This window comes from Hemiscyllium ocellatum, chromosome 14 (assembly GCF_020745735.1).
Source record: "Hemiscyllium ocellatum isolate sHemOce1 chromosome 14, sHemOce1.pat.X.cur, whole genome shotgun sequence".
Taxonomy (NCBI): domain Eukaryota; kingdom Metazoa; phylum Chordata; class Chondrichthyes; order Orectolobiformes; family Hemiscylliidae; genus Hemiscyllium; species Hemiscyllium ocellatum.
The window spans coordinates 17,800,650-17,822,914 of NC_083414.1; the positions used below are offsets into that span (position 1 = coordinate 17,800,650).

The window sequence follows — 22,265 nt, forward strand, 5'->3', positions numbered from 1 at the left end:
TGAAAATTTGAGAGGCTAAGAACTAGTTAAAGTAAAAGTAACAACTTAATTTTTTAAAGTATAACAGAGAATAATTAACTAACAACTATTTACAACTCCTTACGCTAACCTAACTTTTACCTTCCCCTTCTACAATATTAGTCTGATAAGCTGGAAGGTTCATTTCCAGACGTTTCGTCACCCTACTAGGTAACATCTTCAGTGGGCCTCAGGCGAAGCACTGTACATGAATCCTGCTTTCTATTTATATGTTTGGGTTTCTTTGGGTTGGTGATGTCATTTCCTGCAGAGATGTCATTTCTTGTTCTTTTTCTCAGGGGGTTAAGATTTACAAAACATAACTTCTTATCTCAAAACCAGGTAACTTTTGATTCTTCTCTGTATTCCAGTCTTCTTTTCTTCTTCTTGGGGATTCTGCTTCACAGATTCCTGATCGATAAAGGTACCTTTAAGAGAGCTGTTTTTCAGGCAGTTTCTGCATGCTGGCTTGGCAGTTCTCCTCCCAACTGTTCATTCTTTTCCCGATTTTATACCATTCCCCCCCACCCCCCACCCCCAAAGCATTGTATTGTGTCATTGGCTTTTAAGATTGTTAATGTACAAAATTCAAACTTGAATTTTTTCGAGTAATAAATTAAACTGTTTGGCCTAGTTTGAATCTGTTTTGTCGTTTCCAGACAATACACTAATCTAGCTTTTGACCAAGTGTTACATTGATACCCTATTGAGAACACTTGGTGCTGTCAAGTAGTTCTGCTAGCTTCTAACTCTCCTAAAGATGCAGTATACCCACATCTTCATAACATAAGTGAACAGTACATAATAACATATTTACAGCAATTTATCTCAAAATACAAGCCAATGTTGAACATGACAGGATTCTTCAAAGACTGATAAAGCTAACTCAGATGATATGCTGACTGTAGACTGACTTCTTAGACTATCTCTCAAACAACTGTGGCCAACCAGAGAGTGTGCCTTAACAAAAATAGAACTTGCTGGAGAAGCTCAGCAGTATGGCAGCTTCTGTGACAAGAAAGTAGATTTCATGTAGAATTGCAAAGTTAAATCGCCCATCCCAAAATGTTAGATGTTTGGTAGATGCTAGAGGATCTGATGAATCCATTTTAAGATAATGTGCAGCTCTGTCAGCTAAAATATACCAACAAACTAGCACTTTTAATTTCATCACTAGTTTCTAAATGTTTTGAATGTCTGTAATGGCAGCTAACTGTACTTAGCCAGCTATCAAAGACACCATTCAGCAGAATAATGTCAATGATTCTGTATTCAGATGACATTAACATATTAATCATTCCATTGGTCTAGCACAAACCAAAACTCAAGTGTGCAAGAACAAAATGCATTTTCCTGTATCCTGCAGAAACGAGTGCCAGGAGACTAGTTCCAAGCTTAGGTAATGAGACAAAGTTGATATGTTAACACTATTTCTGAGGTTTGCATGTTTCTCTGAAGTAAATATCTGACATATTCTTGATTGATAGAGATGCAGATCCTCCAGGCATGTTCTATACCCTCTAGTGATTAAAGATGACTCTCCTAGGCACTGCTGAGAGAAATGTCATACTGTGTTAAAATAGCGGTTCTTTTTTTTCATTATTTGGTGTACTTTTGTTAATTAGTTATAAAAATATCAGGGATGGAGATAAAGGGTTGATTGACAGTTAAGTATCATCCGATTCGTCATTCATTCTCCAAATGATGTGGACAAGTGGAGCCCCAAGTTGATGGACATATTGGGTGACCAATGGTGGGTGGAAGAGGATGGGGAAATATGGAAAGTCATTCCAGGAATCCATCCAATCTGTTGACAGTCCCATTGATAGAGTGTCTTCACTATGCCAGTTTAGCGTGGGCAGAGGTATTTATATTTATAGAAGCTGGGAAGCTTGCATGTGCAGGCATTGTGGGGGTGGAAGTGGCAGGAGAAATGTCAATGATGGAGATCCTAGAGACTGATCATGCTTTGCTGGTGGACTCCGTAATGCCTGGTGCTCTTTTCTTATTTTATGTTTAAAAAGGCACATGAACATATTATCACTCAATATTGTTGGTGTTTCTCTGGAGGTGAAGTGTAGGTAAGTTGCAATGATCTATATTCACTAATACTTTGAGAGGGAGATTCCAGAATGGGAAGAGAAAGTCGTGAGCTAATACAATGACTCTGTTCACACATCGTAAAATATTCCATTTCCTTGCATTATTGTCCCATAAATGATGAATTGAAGCAATGTTACAGATGCAAGATTTTAGAAAAACAGTGATGTTTTAAACTATTCCTTTGAATTTAAGAGAAAACAGAACATGCTAGAATGCAGGATGGTTAAATCATATTGAACTCTGCCTGGAGATTTGCCGGTGTGACTTTGTTGTCAGGTGGACAAAGGCCTAGAGTGAAACTCATGGAAATTCAAGTGTTAGTTTTCAAACCTTGACATACAAGGTTTTGCTGAACACAGACTCTCCATCTCAGATTCAAAGAGAGACCTGGGGAGGAGAACAGTAAACGGTTTTGTGCTATGCCAAGCAGGGGAAAAGACTGTTTTTGTGTTAAACTCCAAACTGAATGCTGGTGAGAACAGATCATCCATTTGCAGAAAAGAGAATTTTAAAGATTTAAAGCTTGAGAACTCAACAGAGAATTCCTTGCTGATGAAAATCAGTTTAAAGGTACTTGAGAAATTGAGTGAAAAGACTTTAAAAGAACACTGGAAAACTTGTTCTTATGCGACAGGGAGAGAGAATAGCTGGAAGGAACTTGAATCTATAAGGCTACCTATCTGATTGGAGTTCTGAGTAACATATAAACATGATTTGGGGTTTTCTGTTGTGATAATTAATTAGTGTATAAATGCCTATTTATATGTAGTCCATTTTGATTTTAGTTCATTTATTACAGTAAAAGTCTTAAAACGTAAAATCTTGCCATGCGATGATTTCCCTGTCAGTTGCTGAAGATTTATGTTTATCTTTAAAAGTTTTTCACCTCTATGGAGATTATAATGTTGCATGGGAATGGGTAAAAAGTGATTACCGGATTCTGACAAGCTTCTGAGATCGCTGGCCTTTTTAATGATTATTCAAACGTTACAGCTTTTCCTTTCCTCTGAGGGCTAAAATCAATCTTTCCTTACAACTCAATATGTTACATATCTGATGGAGAAAATGTCATTAACTTATTAGATAACTAAACAAAATTAATGTTGTCAATGAGTACACAGGGAAACATTAATTTGAAGATTGTAGTGCTCCACAGAACCTCAACATTTTGTTCTCAGTGAGGTGGATATGATGTGTTGGTAAAACCCATGTTATTGTTTCTTTTTCTGTCAAGGGTAACATTAAGTCTAATTAATTTTAATTACTATATTCCCATGATTGTGTTGCAACATTTGGAAGCTAAAACAAACTGCAGTGAGAATTTATAATTCAACTGACTTCTTACATTCCATCTGGTAGTGCATGCTATACCACAGAGGAGTTAGTCTATTTTTGAGTTTTAAACAAATTGACAACTTACAGATATACAAAGATTCACGCTTTCAAATCAAGGCTGCAATATTTGGCACTGTCGCAACTGAAGCTTTGGTGCTACGGGAACCAATGAGGTGAAAAATCCCAAGGAACTTGCTTCCAACCATTTCCAGAGCAAACCATGCTAATCACCATGTTGTAGAGGGTGATAATGTGAGAGTTACATGCGTAGAAAGAGCAAGCAGATGGTGCTGCTATCTTGACAGACTGTCTCATTTCAACTTCACTACTTTAGTTAATACCTTCTCTTAAATGTGCACAGCTGAACTTCCAGTTGCACGAGAGACCTTCCACCAATGCTCTTTAAAAGGATCTAAGATGTGCACCCATGTGGGCGAATAGGAAGCACAGAAGGCAGGAAGGGTTAGCAGTGATGGGGGCTTGTGATGGGTAAGAGCCACTGCAGGATAATACTGAATATATTATTGAGAGTAGTGGACCATGAGCCTTATGGGGAGCTGGGTGCAATCACAGAGTTAGTGTGAATGTGAGATAGCAGAGAAAAGATGGTTGCACTTCCCCAGTGTGGAGCACTGAAGGTCATTCACTTTCGTGTGCCATTACTGCACATTCTTCCAGACTGTGGATAATGCATTGGTCTGGATGGTTACTTCAGGTCAGAATGGCAACATTTGACATAGTGTGCAGCTGGGGTTTAAATGTGGCACCTGCACTGTGAATGCTAGAAGGTCTGGACACCAGTGAGTATTATTCCACTGCTGAAGGCAAGATAACATGACAGCAGTGCGATAGAAGTAAGGTAAGGTACATACTTAATGAGGGAGGCAGAAGAGAGTTGTGTGAGACAAATCCCTGGAGTTCACAGAGGGAATCCTCCATGAAATGCCACAGAATTGACTCTTAGCTGATTTTTGATAAAATTTGTATGAACTATATTTTCAGAGAGAAACATAATTTTCTGAAGTCTTAACATTTTGTGAGGAAGGCACTTTTTCCTAGTAGATTTCAAGGTTCAGATGGGACATTCAGCAGCTACACACATGATGGAGGTTTCCATGGTAGCAGTAACGTGAGACTGCCCAGATGTATGTCACAAATGTCTATATTGTGATCATCTAATATGGGCTGAAGGAATACCTGAGACCTATGGTAAGAGGGAACATATGATAGATATACCAATTTATAGTTAATTAGGTGTTAATTATTTATATTTAAAAAATGGGGTACCTATTAATCAGTCAGGTGAGTACTTTATGGAGTATTGTCCTTGTGGCATAATGACACTGTGCGTAACTCTGAACTAGGAGGCCGGGGTTCAGGTTCCACTTGCTTTAGAGGTGTGTAAATTCACATCTGAGCAGGTTTAATTGGAAAATAGATTATGGCTAATTGAAATAAAGCTCTCACACAAAAGCATAGACTTAGAATCTGTTTGAATACAGATATATTTTGGTGTAAAAAATACATGAAATAAGAACCATAACTAGAAGTATTGAGGACCGAGGCATATTTGGCAATTATTACAGATGACAACAGGTGAGCAATATAACAGATATAATGAACCCTGGGAATGCCCCAGGAATGTCAGCAGATGTTTCATATGTAACTCAAAATACCATTAAGCAAAGAATTGTCCGAAATGGAATAAAAGGGTTTGGAAATTAAGTATGACGTGCATGGTTCAGAAGGTGAAGATGGTGAGACAGATCAGGTAAAGAGAATGTAATTCAGCAAACTTTTTATTAACTGGCAGCATATGGGACCAGGTGTGTGTCAGTTGATCAAATATTCCTGATAATCAAGAAATAAGCTCAATTACAGTAAACCCTAAACCAAGCGAAACTTCAAAACATCAACTTTCCTCAAAAAATCGATATAAAAACATCATCATATCTCCTACAATCAATGTAAAAACACACAAGTAACAGAAATGTAATGCAGAGGGTGTACACATCACTGTTATGCTTTATTTTCAGCAGAAATACTCAGACATTACAGTAATTCATGATATTTGAGGTATATAAGTTTTGCCAGTTTATCAAAAATGTTGGTTGATATGTACTAGTTAAAACAAATTTTGCCAAAGAGCAAAGTGCTTCAATCAAAAATGATCATTTTATTCACAGAGTCATTCAGTGTCACTTTGGACATGGATTTATGTTCAGAATTTGTGGACAGGTTTGGTTAAAATGCGAACTGGATTCTTAAGATAGTAAGGTCCAAAGTAAGGTTAAGGAATCTGAGAGTTCTATGTCCTTCAGGTTTGGGAATGGGAACATGTTAAAATCCTTTAGGGATGGTGATTCATTGTAAAATAGTTGGAATAAACCACTTTAACAGCACATAATGTCAAGTGAAATAGCCTGCATGACAGTAAGGCAGTGTATAAAAAAGGCTCAAATGAAATTGGACATAGAATATGACAAGCAGAAAGTGAGGACTGCAGATGCTGGAGATCAGAGTCGAAAAGTGTGGCACTGGAAAAGCACAACAGATCAGGCAGCATCTATGGAGCAGGAGAGTCGACGTTTCAAGCATAGGCCCTTCATCCCTTCAGGACAATGCATTTGTTTTCATTAAGTCTGTGACAATACTATGGCTTTAAGAGATGTAGTATTTCGGATGGGTCTGTTTTTGTCCAATGCGTACAGGAGGCTTCCTGACACAGTATGTCGAAGGGCCGACAAGACGGGAGGCTTCCCTGGACCTGGTGCTTGGTAAAGAACCAGGCCAGGCATTTGATTTAGTTGTAGGTGAGCACTTTGGAGAGAGTGACCATGATTCCGTTATGTTTAGTTTAGTGATGGAATGGGACAGGTACATGCCACAGGTCAAGAGTTATCAATGGGGCAAAGGCAATTATAATGTGATCAGGCAAAAATTAGGATGCATAGGATGGGATAGCAAATTGCGGGGAATGCAGACAATGGAAATGTGGAGCTGGTTTAAGGAACAGATATTGCATGTCCTTGATTGATATATCCCTTTCCGGCAGGGAGGAAGTGATAAGGTAAGGGAACCGTGGTTTACTACAGAAATTGCATCTCTTGTTAAGGAGAAGAAGGAGACTTATCTGTAAATGAGGCAAGATGGTTCAGATGAGGCGATGGAGAGTTACAGATCAGCTAGGAAGGATTTAAAGAGAGAGTTAAGAAGAGCAAAGAGAGGACACGAGCAGTCTTTAGCAAATAGAATAAAGGAGAACCCTAAAGCTTTCTATAGGTATGTGAGGAATAAAAGGATGATTAGGGTAGGAATAGGGCCAATCAAAGACAGGAGTGGGAAGTTGAGTGTGGACCCTGTGGAGATCGGAGAGGTGCTAAACGAACATTTCTCATTGGTGTTCACTCAGGAAAAGGAGAGTATTGTAGAGGAGAAGAATGAGATACAAGATATTAGACTAGAAAGGATCGAGGTTAGTTACGCACGGGTGTTATCAATTCTAGAAGGAGTGAAAGTAGACAGGTCCCCTGGGCTGAATGGGATTTATCCAAGGATTCTATGAGAAGCTAGGGAGGAGATAGCGGAGACATTGGCTTTTACATTTGAGTCATCATTGTCTACAGGTTTAGTACCACCAGAGGACTGGAGGATTGCAAATGTTGTGCCCTTGTTCAAGAAGGTAATTATAGACCAGTGAGCCTTACATCTGTTGTAGGAAAGGTTTTGGAAATGATTATAAGAGATAAGATTTATAATCAACCAGCAAACAACAATCTGATTTCAGATAGTCAACATGGTTTTGTCAAGCATGTGGATGATGATAGGGCAGTTGATGTGGTATACATGGACTTCAGTTCAGCCTTTGGTAAGATTTCACATAGTAGGCTGTTGGAAAAAATGCAGAGGCATGGAATTGAGGGTGAGTTAGCAGTTTAGATTAGAAACTGGCTTTTTGAAAGAAGGCAGCGAGTGGTAGTTGATGGAAAATATTCAGTCTGGAGTCCAGTTACTAGTGGTGTGCCACAAGGTTCTGTTTTGGGACCACTGCTGTTTGTCATTTTTATAAATGCATTAGACACAGGCATAGGTGGATAAATTAGTAAATTTGCAGGTGACACTAAAGTTGGTGGAGTAGTGGACAGTTTGGAAGAATGTTACAGGTTGCAGAGGGACTTGAATAAATTGCAGAATTGGGCTCAGAGATGGCAAGTGGGTTTCAATGCAGATAAATGTGAAGTGATTCACTCTGGGAGTGAGAAACAATTGAGGAGGATTCTGGGAGGGATAGGCTTGTACACCACAACTGAGGAGGGGATTGCGGAAGTCTACAGAGGAGCTCCTCGTGACATCATGGGTTCAAATGTGATAGAACATAGAATAGTACAGCACAGGAACAGGCCCTTTGGCCCACGATACTGTGCCGAACATGAGACCAAATTGAACTAATCCCTTCTGCCTGCCTTTGATCCATATCCCTCCATTTCCTGTATATTCATGTGCTTATCTAAAAGTCCCTTAACACTCCTATCTTATTTGCCTTCACTGCTAACCCTGACAGTATATTCCAGACTCCTATCACTCTTTGTGTAGAAAACCCGCCCCTCATACCTCCTTTGAACATTCCCCTATCACCTTAAATGCATGCTCCCTAGTGTTAGACTTTCAAGTCTGGAAAATAGATTCAGACTGTCAACCCTATCTGTGTATCTCATAATTTTATAGACTTCAATCAAATCTCCCCTCAGTCTCTGCCATTCCACAGAAAACAACCCACTTTTTTTATAGCTGGGACCCTGGTGCTATGAGGCAGCAGGGCTAACCACTGAGCCACCGTGCGGCCCCAAAGGCATTTAAAAGGCATCTGGATGGGTATATGAATAGGAAGGGTTTGGAGGGAAATGGCAGATGAGCCTAGATTGGGTTAGGATATCTGGTTGGCATGGTCAAGTTGGACTGAAGGGTCCTGATCATCTTTATGACTCTATGACTTCACACTTACCCAGATTAAACTCCATCTGCTATTTCTCTACCTATATCTGCAACTGATCTTTATACTGCTGCATCCTTTGACAAACTTTTACACTATCCACAACGACACCAATATTTGCATCAGCTACAAACTTACTAACTCACCCATCTGCATTTTCATCCAAGTCATTTGTATATATCATAACCAGCAGAGGTCCAAGTACGGATCTTTGTCCAACACCACTTGTCACGGGCCTCCAGCCTGAAAAACAACCTTCCACCACTACCCTCTGCCTTCCATGAACAAGCCAATTCTGAATCCAAACGGTCAAGTCACTGTGGATCCCATGCATCTTAATTGTCTGGACGAGCTTATGACGACGAACCATGTCATCATAATAAAATCCATGCAGACAACATTCACTGCCTTGCCCTAGTCATAGAGTCAAAGAAATGTACAGGATGGAAACAGACCCTTCGGTCCAACCCATCCATGCCGACCAGATGTCCCAACCCAATCTAGTCCCACCTGCCAGCACCGGGCCCATATCCCTCCAAACCCTTCCTATTTATATACCCATCCAAATGCCTCTTAAATGTTGCAATTGTACCAGCCTCTACCACATTCACTGGCAGCTCATTCCATACCCGTACCACTGTCTGTGTGAAAAAGTTGCCCATTAGTCTCTTTTACATCTTTCCCCTCTCACCCTAAACCTATGCCCTCTAGTTCTGGACTCCCCGATCCCAGGGAAAAGACTTTGTCTATTTATTCTATCCATGCCCCTCATAATTTTATAAACCTCTGTAAAGTCACCCCTCAGCCTCTGACACTCCAGGGAAAACAGCCCCAGCCTGTTCAGCCTCTCTCTGTAGCTCAAATCCCCCAACCCCAGCAACATCCTTGTAAATCTTTTCTGAACCCTTTTAAGGTTCACAACATCTTTCTGATAAGAAGGAGACCAAAATTGCACACAATATTCCAACAGTGGCCTAACCAATGTCCTGTTCAGCCGTAACATGACCTCCCAACTCCTGTACTCAATACTCTAACCAATAAAAGGAAGCATACCAATTGCCTTCTCCACTTTTAAGGAGTTATGAACCTGCACTCCAAGGTCTCTTTGTTCAGCAACACTCCTTAGGACCTTACCATCAAGTGTATAAGTCCTGCTAAGACTTGCTTTCCCAAAATGCAGCACCTCATATTCATCTTAATTTAACTTCCATCCGCCACTTCTCAGCCCATTGGCCCATCTGGTCCAGATCCTGTTGTAATCTGAGGTAACCCTCTTCGCTGTCCAGTACACCTCCAATTTTGGTATCATCTACAAACTTACCAACTGTACCTCTTATGCTCGTATCCAAATTATTTATGTAAATGACCAAAAAGTATTGGATCCAGCACCAATCCTTGTGGCACTCCACTGGTCACAGGCCTTCAGTCTGAAAAACAACCCTCCACCACCACCTTCTGTCTTCTATCTTTGAGCCAGTTCTGTATCCAAATGGCTAGTTCTCCCTGTATTCCCTGAGATCTAACCTTGCTGACCAGTCTCCCATGGGGAACCTTGTTGAACACCTTACTGAAGTCCATATCGGTCACATCTACCACTCTACCCTCATCAATCCTCTTTGTTACTTCTTCAAAAAACTCAATCAGGATTGTGAGATATGATTTCCCACACACAAAGCCATGTTGACTATCCCTAATCAGTCCTTGCCTTTCCAAATACATATACATCCTATCTCTCAGGATTCCCTCCAACAACTTGCCCACCACTGAGGTAAGGCTCACCGGTCTATAGTCTGGCTTGTCTTTACTGCCCTTCTTAAACAGTGGCACCACATTTACCAACCTCCAGTCTTTCAGCACCTCACCTGTGACTATTGATGGTACAAATATCTCAGCAAGAGGCCCAACAATCACTTCTCTAGCTTCCCACAGAGTTCTCTAATTCACCTGGTCAGGTCTTGGGGATTTATCCATCTTTACCCATTTCAAGACATCCAGCACTTGCTCCTCTGTAATCTGAACATTTTGCAAGATGTCACCATCTACTTCCCTACAGTCTATATCTTCTATATCCTTTTCCACAGTAAATACTGATGCAAATTACTCAATTAGTATTTCCCCCATTTGTTGCAGCTCCACACAAAGGCCGCCTTGTTGATCTTTGCTCATTGATCATCTTTGTCACCTCCTCGAAAAATTCACTCAGGTTAATAAGTCTAATTTGTTGCGCTGCACAAGAATGCTCCTGATGTGAGTATCAATCAGATGGCCGTCAGGATGAAGGTGGTGTTGGTTACATTCTTACCCTCCTTATCCAGAGGTTTGTACATGGTGTCCCTGTGAACATGGGCCATCAGATGAAGTGGAAGGTGACTCAGGTTTGGTGAATGGACCACACCTGCGTCATGTAAAACAACACAGCGAGTGCCTCACACCTGATGACCAAGTTTTTACCTGCAATGGAGAGGGACTGATGGTCCCAACAGCCTAAGATTTTGTGCAAACCACAGCTCCTCTAAACCATATTCCTAGCACCTTCAGGTCCTGATGAAGAAAGGAATAAAGGATCAGTTGGCCCAGTTCCCAAAGAACATGGCCTCACTCTTGCCTCAATTTACCTTGGCTCCTGAGGTCAGTTCGAACTGGTCACAGAAGCTCATGAGTTTGTCAACTGACAACAAATCTGAGCAAAAAGGCTGCATCACGCTATGTGGAGACCCTCAGAATGCAAACACTTAGAACACAACCACATACTGAGGTCCTACCTGTACCTGGTGTTGCAAAGAATTGGACTGTTCTGAATCTCATGTACTTAATGGAGAAATTTGCAAAAAGAAACATTTTGACCACAAGTCCGTCAGGAAGTGGTCAGCACCCAGAGTCTCCCAGACCCTGTGGGAAAAAGAGAGGATGGATCCTATCGAGTTGTTCCCTGAGCAGACTGTCAAAGTCATTTGGCAGAATGCCTCATTTCCAGAACTTTCTAACATACACCAAGTATCACTTGGCTGGTGGTGAGAAGGGCTCTATTTGTGAGATCTTTCGTGTACACCTGGACTGTCTGCTCCATCACATGCTGCCCTCAAATCAGCTGCCATATTGAGAGGGTGGGGGGGCTTGGTGGTGGGTGGTGTGGGGATAGAGACTGTCACACATCTCCTTCTGGAATGTGCTTTTGCAAAGAACGTCTGGAGGAAGATGCAATGGTTCTTGTTGAGGTTCATCCCAAGCAGCTTAGTGATGCAGATCTCTGTACTTTTTTTTTTAGATTACTTACAGTATGGAGACAGGCCCTTCAGCCCAACAAGTCCACACCAACCCTCCAAAGAGCAACCCACCCAGACCCATTCTCCTACATTTACCCCTTCACCTGACACTATGGGCAATTTAGCATGGCCAATTCACCTAACCTGCACATTTTTGGACTATGGGAGGAAACCGGAGCACCCGGAGGAAACCCACGCAGATATGGGGAGAATGTGCAAACTCCACACAGTCAGTTGCCTGAGGTGGGAATTGAACCCGGGTCTCTGGCGCTGTGAAGCTGCAGTGCTAACCACTGTGTCTGCTCCCCGGGATGCACACTGAGACAAATATCAATTGCATCTGCAGGACCATCAACTCAGTAAAAGACGCTCTTCCAGAAGAAGGTTTTGATCTCAACTGAGGTGTTGCAGACTGGCACATTCCCAGGTTCAGGACCATGTGCTAAGGGATGCACTAAAGCTTGCGGCAGCTGCTGCCAAGGCTCACTGGGGAAAGGCCACTGTCTGAGGTCTTTCTGCCAAAGTAAAATAGGGTCCTTTATTATCAGACCCTCCTAGTGCCTCAAATATAATCTTGTACAAGTAAGAGATGCCTTTGATTGGTTTGCTGGATAGAGGCAAACTCCAATGTTTGTTTTCTCATGCACTACTGTGCAAAACCAAACTGCTTTAGAGACTATGTATGTATATAAAGATATTTTTATGAACAAAATATATTTTTAAAATTAAGATATTAATCAGGTGATTTTTTTTACCCTTGTGTTCATTTTTTTTTAACTGTTTCATTTCCTTATGGTTTTAGAGCAGTTGGAATTTGATTATGATGCAGGGCGGAGTATTTGGACTGTTGTTTGGAGGATAATATATTTAGTAAGCCTCTGGATTGGTAAATAATAGTTGTAATTTAAGTAAGCAGCTAATATTTATTTGTTTATCTTGTAGTCACTAGAAATGGCAGATTGTGGCGGGTATGCTTCTCTTGTGAGATGTGGGAAATCAGGGACAGTTTGATCATCTCTGACAACCACATCTGCAAGAAGTCTGTCCACCTGCAGTTCCTCTTGGAATGCATGCTTTTATTGGAGTGGTAGTGGGACACCATAGGTGCCTGCAGGAGGTGGAAAGCATCATGGATAGGAGTTTCAGGAATGTGGCAAGACCCAAAGTTGAAGCACAAAAACAGAAACATCTGAAAAAGCTCAGCGCAGGATTGGCAGCATCTGTGAAGAGTTAACGTTTCAGGTCTGGTGACATTTCCTTGGAACTGGCTTGAAGCAGACCACTAGGAGGAGCAGGCGTTCAGTGCAGGAGATTCCTGTGATTCTTTCCCTATCAAACAAGTATACCATTTTGGATACTGTTGTTGGTGGATGGCCTATCAGGGGATGCCGACATCAGTAGTTAGAAAGGTGGCACCATAACTGGTTCTATTGAACAACAGGGAGCAGTGGTAGCCAGGGACTGTAGAGTCAAGGGCACAGATTGGTGTTTCTGTGGCCCCAGCCAGACTTCAGAATGGTGCATTGCCTCCATGGTGACAGGAGCGGGCACTGGACATTCTGAAAGAGGATGGTGAACAGCCAGCGGTCGTGGTCCAAATTGGAAGTAATGACATAGGCAGGAAGGATTATAAAGTCCTGCAAAAGGAATTTAGGCAGAAAGTTAAACAAGTAGGACCTCTACGGTTGTAATCTCAGGATTACTTCCTATGCCACTTGCTAGTGAGGCCAGTAATAGGAAGGTAGCACTGCTGAATAGGTAGCTTAAGAAGTGGTCAGGATGGACTGATTCAGATATCTGGATCATTGGGATCTCTTCCAGGGTAAGTGGGAAACTGGAGGGTCACCAATATCATTGTGGGAGATTTGCTAGATGGGTTAAACTAGGATGACATTGTGGGGTGGAAACCAGAGCAGGTAGAGGTAAATAGGATCAATGAGCAGGGCCAGTTTTATAAACAGGATCAGACTGTAAAAGGTGCATTGAACAAGACAGGAGGGAGAAAATAGTAAAATTTGCTGAATAACAGGATATAGTATACAGCGAAAATTAGAGTTCATGATATAAATGCACAGAATGTAAGGAACACATTAAAACGGCTGCAAGCACAGATTCAAAGTTGAAGCTATGAGATTGTAGCCATTACAGAGACACAGCTGTATGATTGTCAGGACTGGGAACTAAACAGGTTACAAGGTTTACAGGAGGGACAGAGAAAAGACCAAGGGAGTACAGTAGCATTTCTGACTAGAAACAGAATCACTTCAATGGTGAGGGAGGATGGAATGAGGGGAAAGCACCCAGTGGAGACCTTATCGAAATAGGTGGAGTGGGCTATTCGGCCCTTTGAGGTTATGAGTGGAACTGAGGAGATGTAAAGGAACTAAAACCACAATAGGTGTCATTCATAGTATCTCAGAAGTGCTTGATTGTATAAATGCTAAAATAAGGCAACTGTGTAGCAAATGCAGAATAGTATTAATTGAGATATTTTAATCTTATAATAGGCTGAGAGAGCCAGACAAGCACCTGCCAGAAAGGTTGTGAATTTCTAGAGTGTGTCCGGTATAGTTTTCTACAGCAATAGATCTTGGACACAACAAGGGGACAAGGAATATTGGATCCAGAATGAGCAATGAGTCTGACTTAAGTCATGACCTAACTGTTAGTATTTGTCAAATATTGATCATAACATGATTGAGTTTCATGTCGTGTCTGTAATAAATAAGCAAAGATCAGATACTAAAATTTTGGATTTAAGTAAGGCAGATTTTAATGGGATGAGGCAGAGACCATCCACAGTAAACCGGAAGTTCTGATAATAGGTAAAACAATCTCAAAGAAACATTTAATGCTATTGAGAATCAGTTTGCACCCATGAGAAGGAACAGCTCCACCTTATAAATAAAAAGCATGGACATCCAAGGAGGTAAAGGACAAAATCCAATTACAAGAAAGAGCTTATAAAAAATGCAAAGAACAGGACAGATCCTACATAATGAGACCAATACAAAGACCAACAAAGGGCCACAAATCGGCTTATAAGATTGATTAAAATGGATTATGAAAGGAAACCTGCAAAGGACATAAAAGACAATAAGAAGAGATTTGTAGTTATGTAAAGGGAAAGCAGCTGAGTAAAAGTATTATTGGCCAACTGAAGGCTGAGTGAGGATGTTGTCAATGACCATGGGGAAACGGCATCATGCTGAACGATTATTTTGCTTCAGTATTCACAGCAGAAAACAAGGATAGCTTGCTAGAACTCCCAAAGAATTTAACAGAGGATCAGGCACAGGGTCTAAATAAAATTAGCTTAAGTAAATCATCAATGTTGGGGTATTGAATGGGAACTGAAGAGTGACAAATCCTCAGGGCCTGATGGTTTCCATCCAAGGGTATTAAAGGAGGTAGGAGAGTACATTGCTAATGCCCTAACCATAATCTTTAAGATCTTCCAGGATTCAGGAGTTCTACCTCTCGATTGGAAATTTTCTCATGTCACTGCACTCTTTAAGAAGTCTGACAGAGGAAAACCAGGGAATTATAGACAAGTTAGCCTAACATCTACGATGGGGAAATCGTTGGATTCTATAACCAAGGGTAACTGATCACCTTGAAAATATTTTGGTTATCAGAAAGAGTCAGCATGGAATCATAAAGGGTAGGTCATGTCTGACAAATCCCACAGAATTTTGAAGAGGTGATAAAGGTGACAGTCAAATGTAATTCAATAGATGTTGTTTATATGGACCTTTGATGAAGTCCCACACAAGATACTGTTAGCTAAGATGGAAATCCATAGAAACCAGGGCAAATTACTGACTTGAATATGAAATTGGTTGGATGGCACAAAACAGAGAGTTGGAATAATGGGTAAATACTCAAATTGGTAGGACATAACTAGCAGTATCCCACATGGATCTGCGTTGGGACCTCAATTGTTCACAATATTCATTATTTGACTAAAAAGTCAAATATACAAATTTGCTGATGCCACAATTGAGGCAGCATTATACACAGTGTTGATGACTACATAAATTTACAACCGGATATTTATAGATTAGGTGAATGGGCAAATCTTTGCAGATGAATTTTAATATAAACAAGTGTAAGATTATCTGTTTTGTCCCGAAGCAGGATAGATCAGGGTATTTTTCACAAGGCACACAAAGTTAATTACAGTGGTTGTCCAATGAGATTTGGAGGTTCAGTTTGTGGCTCTTTAAAAGGGCACCAATAAGAGCAGCAAATGGTTAAGAAGGCTGATGGTTTGCTGGCCTTCATATCTAAAGGACTGGAGTATAGGGTCACAAACATGATATAAACTCTAGTCAGACCCCACTAAGACCTGTGAGCAGATCCGGGCATCATGCCTTAGCAAGGATGTTGCTCCTGGAGGTAGTTCAACACAGGTTTATCCAGATAATATCTGGACTTAAGGGGTTAAGTTATGAGGAGAGATTACACAAATTAGGCCTTTGTTCTCTTGAATTTAGAAGGTTAATCAATGTCTTCAGAATATTAATAGAGAAAAGCAGGATAGATAATGATAACGATTTGTACTGGTGTAAGATTCTAAAACCAGGGAGCACAGCCTAAGAATTAGGGCCAGGTCATTCAGGAGAGTTGTTAAAGTACTTGGAGGTTTGGAACTTTCTTCCTCAAATGGCAGTTTGTGCTGGAACGTACTTCAGAGGGTTGGTGTAAACTTGATGGGCTGAAGGGCCTGCTTCCACACTGGAGGGATCCTAGGATTCTAATTAGTTATAAAGTGACAAGTGGTGGGTTCTGAAACAGCAGAGCAGAGTCGTTACTGACTTGTTCATCATGCAACCTGTGAGCTCTCTGAGTGCAATATAGCCAGATTAAAATGATGGCAAAAATGAGCTGAGTTATTAGCCCGTCACTCACTGTCTGGGAAAAGACTGTGATTCTGCTGCTATGGCAGAGAGAAGTAATTTTGACTATTGTGAGTTTCAGTCTCACTGAGGGTGGATTTCTTTTGTGTGTTGTATGTAGCTCAATCTGTGCAAAATAGACCATGACTTTGTTCATGATTACACAACGAGCAAATCTTGATCCATTGTGTTGCCAATAGCTTGCTGTAATGGGCACTGGATTTTAAAAGAAAATTTGACAAAAGTCAATGAACTGTCGCCTCAAGACAGTAATGAACTATTCTAAGCAAAGCCCATTTCCATTTAAAAAAAAGAGTCCTGTCAGCCAAAAGACTGTAAGTTCTCAGCCCTTTGCATTGAAAATTCTGGGAAGAGCAGTAGGTTTAGTGAAATGGATCACCCTTGAGCCTGAGTCATCATTGCATTCTGAATCTAGGGGTGATGTTAATATGGCTATAAAACAGTGGAGCTTGTCAGAAAAAAATATAACTTGCAACAAAGGCGGTTGTACAGGACATTGGTTAGACCTTTTTTGAATACTGCATTCCATTCTGGTCTTCCTGCTATAGGAAAGATGTAAAATTTGAAAGGGTACTGAAAAGATTCACAAGGATGTTGCCAGGGGTCGGGGTCTTGAGCTACAGGGAGGGGCTGAATAGGCTGGGGCTGTTTTTCTAGCAATTTTCCTTGGAGCATCAAAGATTGAGGGGCAACCTTACAGAGGTTTTTAAAATCATGAGGGGCATGGATAGGGTGAATAGCCAAGGTCTTTTTCCCAGGGGAGGGGAGGCCAAAATTAGAGGGCATAGATTTAAGGTGAGAGAGAAAGATTTAAAAGGGACTGAAGGGGCAATGTTTTCACGCAGAGGGTGGTGTGTGCATGGAATGAGCTGTCAGGAAGTAGAGGAGGGTGGTACAATTACAACATTTAAAAGGCATCTAAATGAGTATATGAATAGGAAGGGTTTTGAGGGATATGGGCCAAATGCTGGCAACTGGGACGAGATTAGTTTAGATTTTGGACAGCATAGACGAGTTGGACAGAAGCATCTCTTTCCACGTCGTAAATCTCTATGACTCTAAAACTTGTGACCTTTTCCATGGCATGCACAATTCCATCTTCCCCGAACTGAGTTCAATCCTTGATGAGGTTACTCCTCAATCTGTTTAACTTTAGTCTAAGCGATAAACTGAGATACCCATGGATTTGGAGAATTGCAGATTTTAACCCCCGCTCACACAATTACGCTCTCCGAGGCTTGAGGAAAGTGTAAATCAAGCTAGGTGCAAAGGGCTGAACTTGATCTTGCCATTTTTTGATGTGAGGACTAGATTAAAATTGTTCACATAAAGTCTGTTTGAAAGTATGTATATATGTATTAACTAACCTTCAATCTTATCATCTGATTTCACTTTAAATATTTTTAAAAGTAACCATGATGCACTTGGAGGTGGCTGCCAGATAATTTTGCAATTTCAAGCTTGTCAAGTATCTGAAAGTTTCCAAAATGGATGACAAAGGGACTGACATTGTTGACATGGGAGACTTTCCCCACTTATTAAATCTAGGCTTCTTCCAAGAACAATGGCAACTTTTGGTTCAATGTTATTGTCAAATAACAAAACTCTACATTCTCATTGTAAGAGAATACAAATCTTTCTCTCTCTCTCTTCAGATATGAGGAAAAAAGGTAACAGCCTGACTCCTCCTCCTCTCTGAAATCTCTCGCAAAAGCAGAAGCATACCCAGCATTAGCAAAGATATTTGAAGTGTATGGGCGTGTGTTACTGAAATTGAAATCTTTACATATTTAACTGGAAAAATCCATCTGCCCTATTTCTTTTACACCAACCTACACATCGTTAAGTACACACTAAAGTAGCAGTATTATAACTTTCTAAACTTTCGAATTTTGTTATAACTAACTCAAGAGGATGAAGAAAGGATTCAGTTCATCCTCCCCAAAATTCACAGACGACAAATAATTCTTCCTCCAAATGTAGCAAAGAAAGCTTTGCACCTCTTTCATCCTATGGCAAGGCATAACAGCAATGAACAAGAGCAGGAAAGCTGGGGTAGGCATAGCATTTGCTGCTAAATTCTGTGTGAAAATATTCCCAGACTACATGTGCTTCCTCACTGTTGCTCTCCAGTATAATATTTACCTACCAGTGGAAATTCATGGGAGACTTTCCCATCTGGTGGTAGCTTTGCTCCAAATCCTAAGGCTGGAAAGAGCTTGTCACTGTCGTAGTCCTGAATGATCTCTCCAACTGCTTTTAATGCCATGGCATATGCATTCATCTGATACGGGTTCATGTAGTGAAGGGATGTGGGCTGTGAAGGGTTTCCTGCATGAGAAACAAAACATGCTATAGAAAAGAACCAAATCAAATCACTCACTTTATATAAAAGCAAGGATAATGAAGATTACTTACATTGCATACAAAAATAAAAAAAACACACAAAAGATTATTATAATTTGAACATTATACCAGTGTTATTGTTTGAAATCAATTTAAACCAGAGGTTTACTTAAGCTTAAACAAATTTAGCAAAGTTTGAGTTTTATTGTTCACCACACATAGATGTTATAGTTTCACTGCTCTCCTCAAATAAATTGCATCAAAAGTTTAATTTCTGTATTTCATTATATTAAACAACCGTGCACCTCTGACATTCTTCTCGTGTAGTAGCATTATGGTAATCTTATTTATTGCACAAACAACCCTTAAAGTCAAAGAATGTGGCTCTGGAAAAGCACAGCCATTCAGGCAGCATCCGAGAGTCAATGTTTCGGGCATAAGCTCTTCATCAGGAATGAGGCTTGTGGACGAAGGAGGCTGAGAGATAAATGGGAGGGGGGGAGGGTGGGGCTGGGAGCAAGGTTGCTGGGAATGCGATAGAGGGCAGTGCTAAATTGGAAAGTTGAGACTGGATAGGGTAGGAGGAGGGGAAATGGGGAACCTGGTTAAATCTACATTCATCCAATGTGGTTAGAGATCCCAAGGTGGAAGATGAGGCTTTCTTCCTCCAGGTGTTGGGTGGTTATGGTTTGGCAATGGAGGAGGCCCAGGACCTGCATGTTGTTGGGGAAGTGGGAGGGGGATTTAAAGTGTTCAGCCACGGAGTGGTGGGGTTGGTTGGTGCGGGTGTCCCAGAGATGTTCTCTGAAAGGATCCACAAGTTTCCCAGAGATGTTGTCTGGGAACACCCAACACGGTTCAGGGTCACGGGACTACGGTAGGGGGCTGGGTCTGAATGGGATGCTGTTTGGACTCAATGGATTGAATGGCCACTTTCACACAAAGGGATTCTATGATTTTTCGCTTCTGATCCTAAAGTATGTTTGTTAATGACCACTTCCCAGATGATCCAGCAGCAAGAAAGTAAGTGTTTGCTTTCAATTTTCTTTTCACAGGGTGAGGATTGTGGCAGTTAGTGGGGGAGGGTCTGGGGAGTTGGAGGCAAGGGGAGGGTATGGTTTTGTCTGTGCCTCCGATTGTCCCTACTCTGGAAGTTGAAGGACTCTGTTCAACCCGCCAGGCTTCCCAGTCAGAAGACTAGCCACTGTTCTCACTCATCAAGAGGTAGCTAATCAGGGAGGGGGCAATTTGAACACCTTAAGTGGTCACTTAAAGACCTTAATTACTGATATGTTGAGAAAGTCCACAATGGATCTTGCTACCTATCACTTATTTGCTGAGGTGATGAGGAGACCATGGGTTTCTTTCCAGAGCTAAGTTGCCTGATTCTTTCATAGAATCAAAGAATCCCTGGAATCATAGAATCCCTACAGTGTGGAAACAGGCCATTAGTCCACACCCAGCCAGACCCATTCCCCTACCCTATTATGCTACATTTCCCCTGATTGATGTACCTAACCTACACATCCCTGAACACTATGGGCAATTTTGCATGGCCAATTCACCTGACCTGCACATCTTTGGATTGTGGGAGAAACCCCGAGGAAACCTGCACAGGGGAGAATGTGTAAACTTTGCACAGACTGGAATTGAACCCACACCCCGGCGCTGTGAGGCAGCAGTGTAACCACTGAGCCACTGTGCCACACTGTCCTGCCCTCACTAGCTCCAGGGACGTTATGATTCCACCTGGATAAAATCCCATCTGGCTGACAAATCCCCTTCAGGGAAGGAAATCTGTTCTCCTTGTCTAATCGAGTCTCTCTGTGGCTATAGACCCATTGCAACATAATTGACTGTGCACTGAGCTGACGAGCGAGCCAATTAATTATATTCAACAAACCAGCTTGCCAAGGCAAATTAGGGATGGGCAATAAATGCAGGTCTTGACAGTAATGGCTGCATGACATTAACGAATAATAGCAGGCATGGCTGAAGTGTGCAACTTCTATTTTTCTTTCAAGCTCACCATTAGATGCAGTGAAATCTATCGCCACGGTGAAATTTAGCTGAGTTCTGAAAGAGAGTTAAGAACGACGGTGTTCAACACAGTTTAGATGACTGAAGATGTAGCTTATTTTTGAACAAACGGGCAAATGATTAACCAGCCTACACATTTTAAAAATGAGTTTGATCCATACCCGCCTTTAATGTAATCCAAAAATGTGAAATCAGATTCCACTTTAAAAGAAAGAAGAGTCACCTAGTGAAAAAAACAACATAACCTGTCAGCATGAAAAGCTTTCACAGTAATACAGGTCTCATAACATAGAAAGCATTATTATATATTCTCACACCTAGTGACATGGATTTATTTCACAATACTGTTGGATCTTTCAGTTCTTCGATACTATAAGGCAAAAGACTGCATTAAATCATGATCCCTGTGTAGATTTTTCATGTGCCAGGACAACAAATCAAAAAGTTATATTCCTTCTCCAGATATTATTGCTCTGCAGTTAAAAAGCATTTTAAGCCTGAAAATAACCAGTTTTGTTCCACTTTCCAGGTGCTGTCAACTGTAACTTTTAATTAATAAGTCCAAGACTTCTATAAGTGGGATCAGTCACCTACTGCAATCAGATAAATGTATCTGGAAGAGTATCAAACAACAATGTCCTGATTAGTGTAAGCACTAAAGCATCATCTCTGTAAACCCTGCAGACTGTGTGTGAGAATTAGGTGGTTAGTGTTTCGTCTAATAGAGTTACATACCGACAGTTCATAGATTGTTTATTCATATGAATAATATAAGTACAGAAACCTGACACATTCTTTGTGTCAAACTAAGTATGAAGGACAGGTAATTTGGGGCATTCTGCAAACTTTTAGATATCTTCAACTCTTGATGACTCCAGAAAAAGCAGGCCTTGATTTCCAGTGGATTATCCCAGGTGGGTGTAACATTAGAAATAAGCCATGAGCCGAAAAACACAAAAGGAAATAAACTAAAGATCAGTCTGTCAGTTGTTCACAAAGAGCAGATGGTTATAGCTATTGCAGTAGAGGTTGCATTGACTTTGATTGTTGAACAGTCTGTTTCACAATCCTTAGTTTTGCAGACTGGTTGAGATTCTGTAGTTCTGATTCTTTTTGACCATGATTGAATTTCAGCATTCATGGAGAAATGCTTCCAATTAAACCTGTTGGCCTATAACCTGGTTTTGTGTGATTTTTGACTTTGTGCACCCCAGTCCAACACCAGCTCCTCCACATCATGGGGAAAGA

General features: G+C 41.0%; 1 protein-coding gene across 1 annotated transcript in view; it reads right to left on the reverse strand.

Moving 5' to 3' along the window:
• LOC132822458 (copine-9-like) overlaps positions 1–22,265 on the reverse strand; it is a 405,642-nt gene that overhangs the window by 40,044 nt on the left and 343,333 nt on the right. Inside the window, exons 14-16 of the mRNA XM_060835837.1 lie at positions 21,179–21,240; positions 21,007–21,053; positions 18,781–18,962 (exon numbers count right to left, since the gene is read on the reverse strand). Of these exons, the coding sequence (XP_060691820.1) occupies positions 18,781–18,962; positions 21,007–21,053; positions 21,179–21,240 (291 nt within the window). The remainder of the gene's footprint in view (positions 1–18,780; positions 18,963–21,006; positions 21,054–21,178; positions 21,241–22,265) is intronic.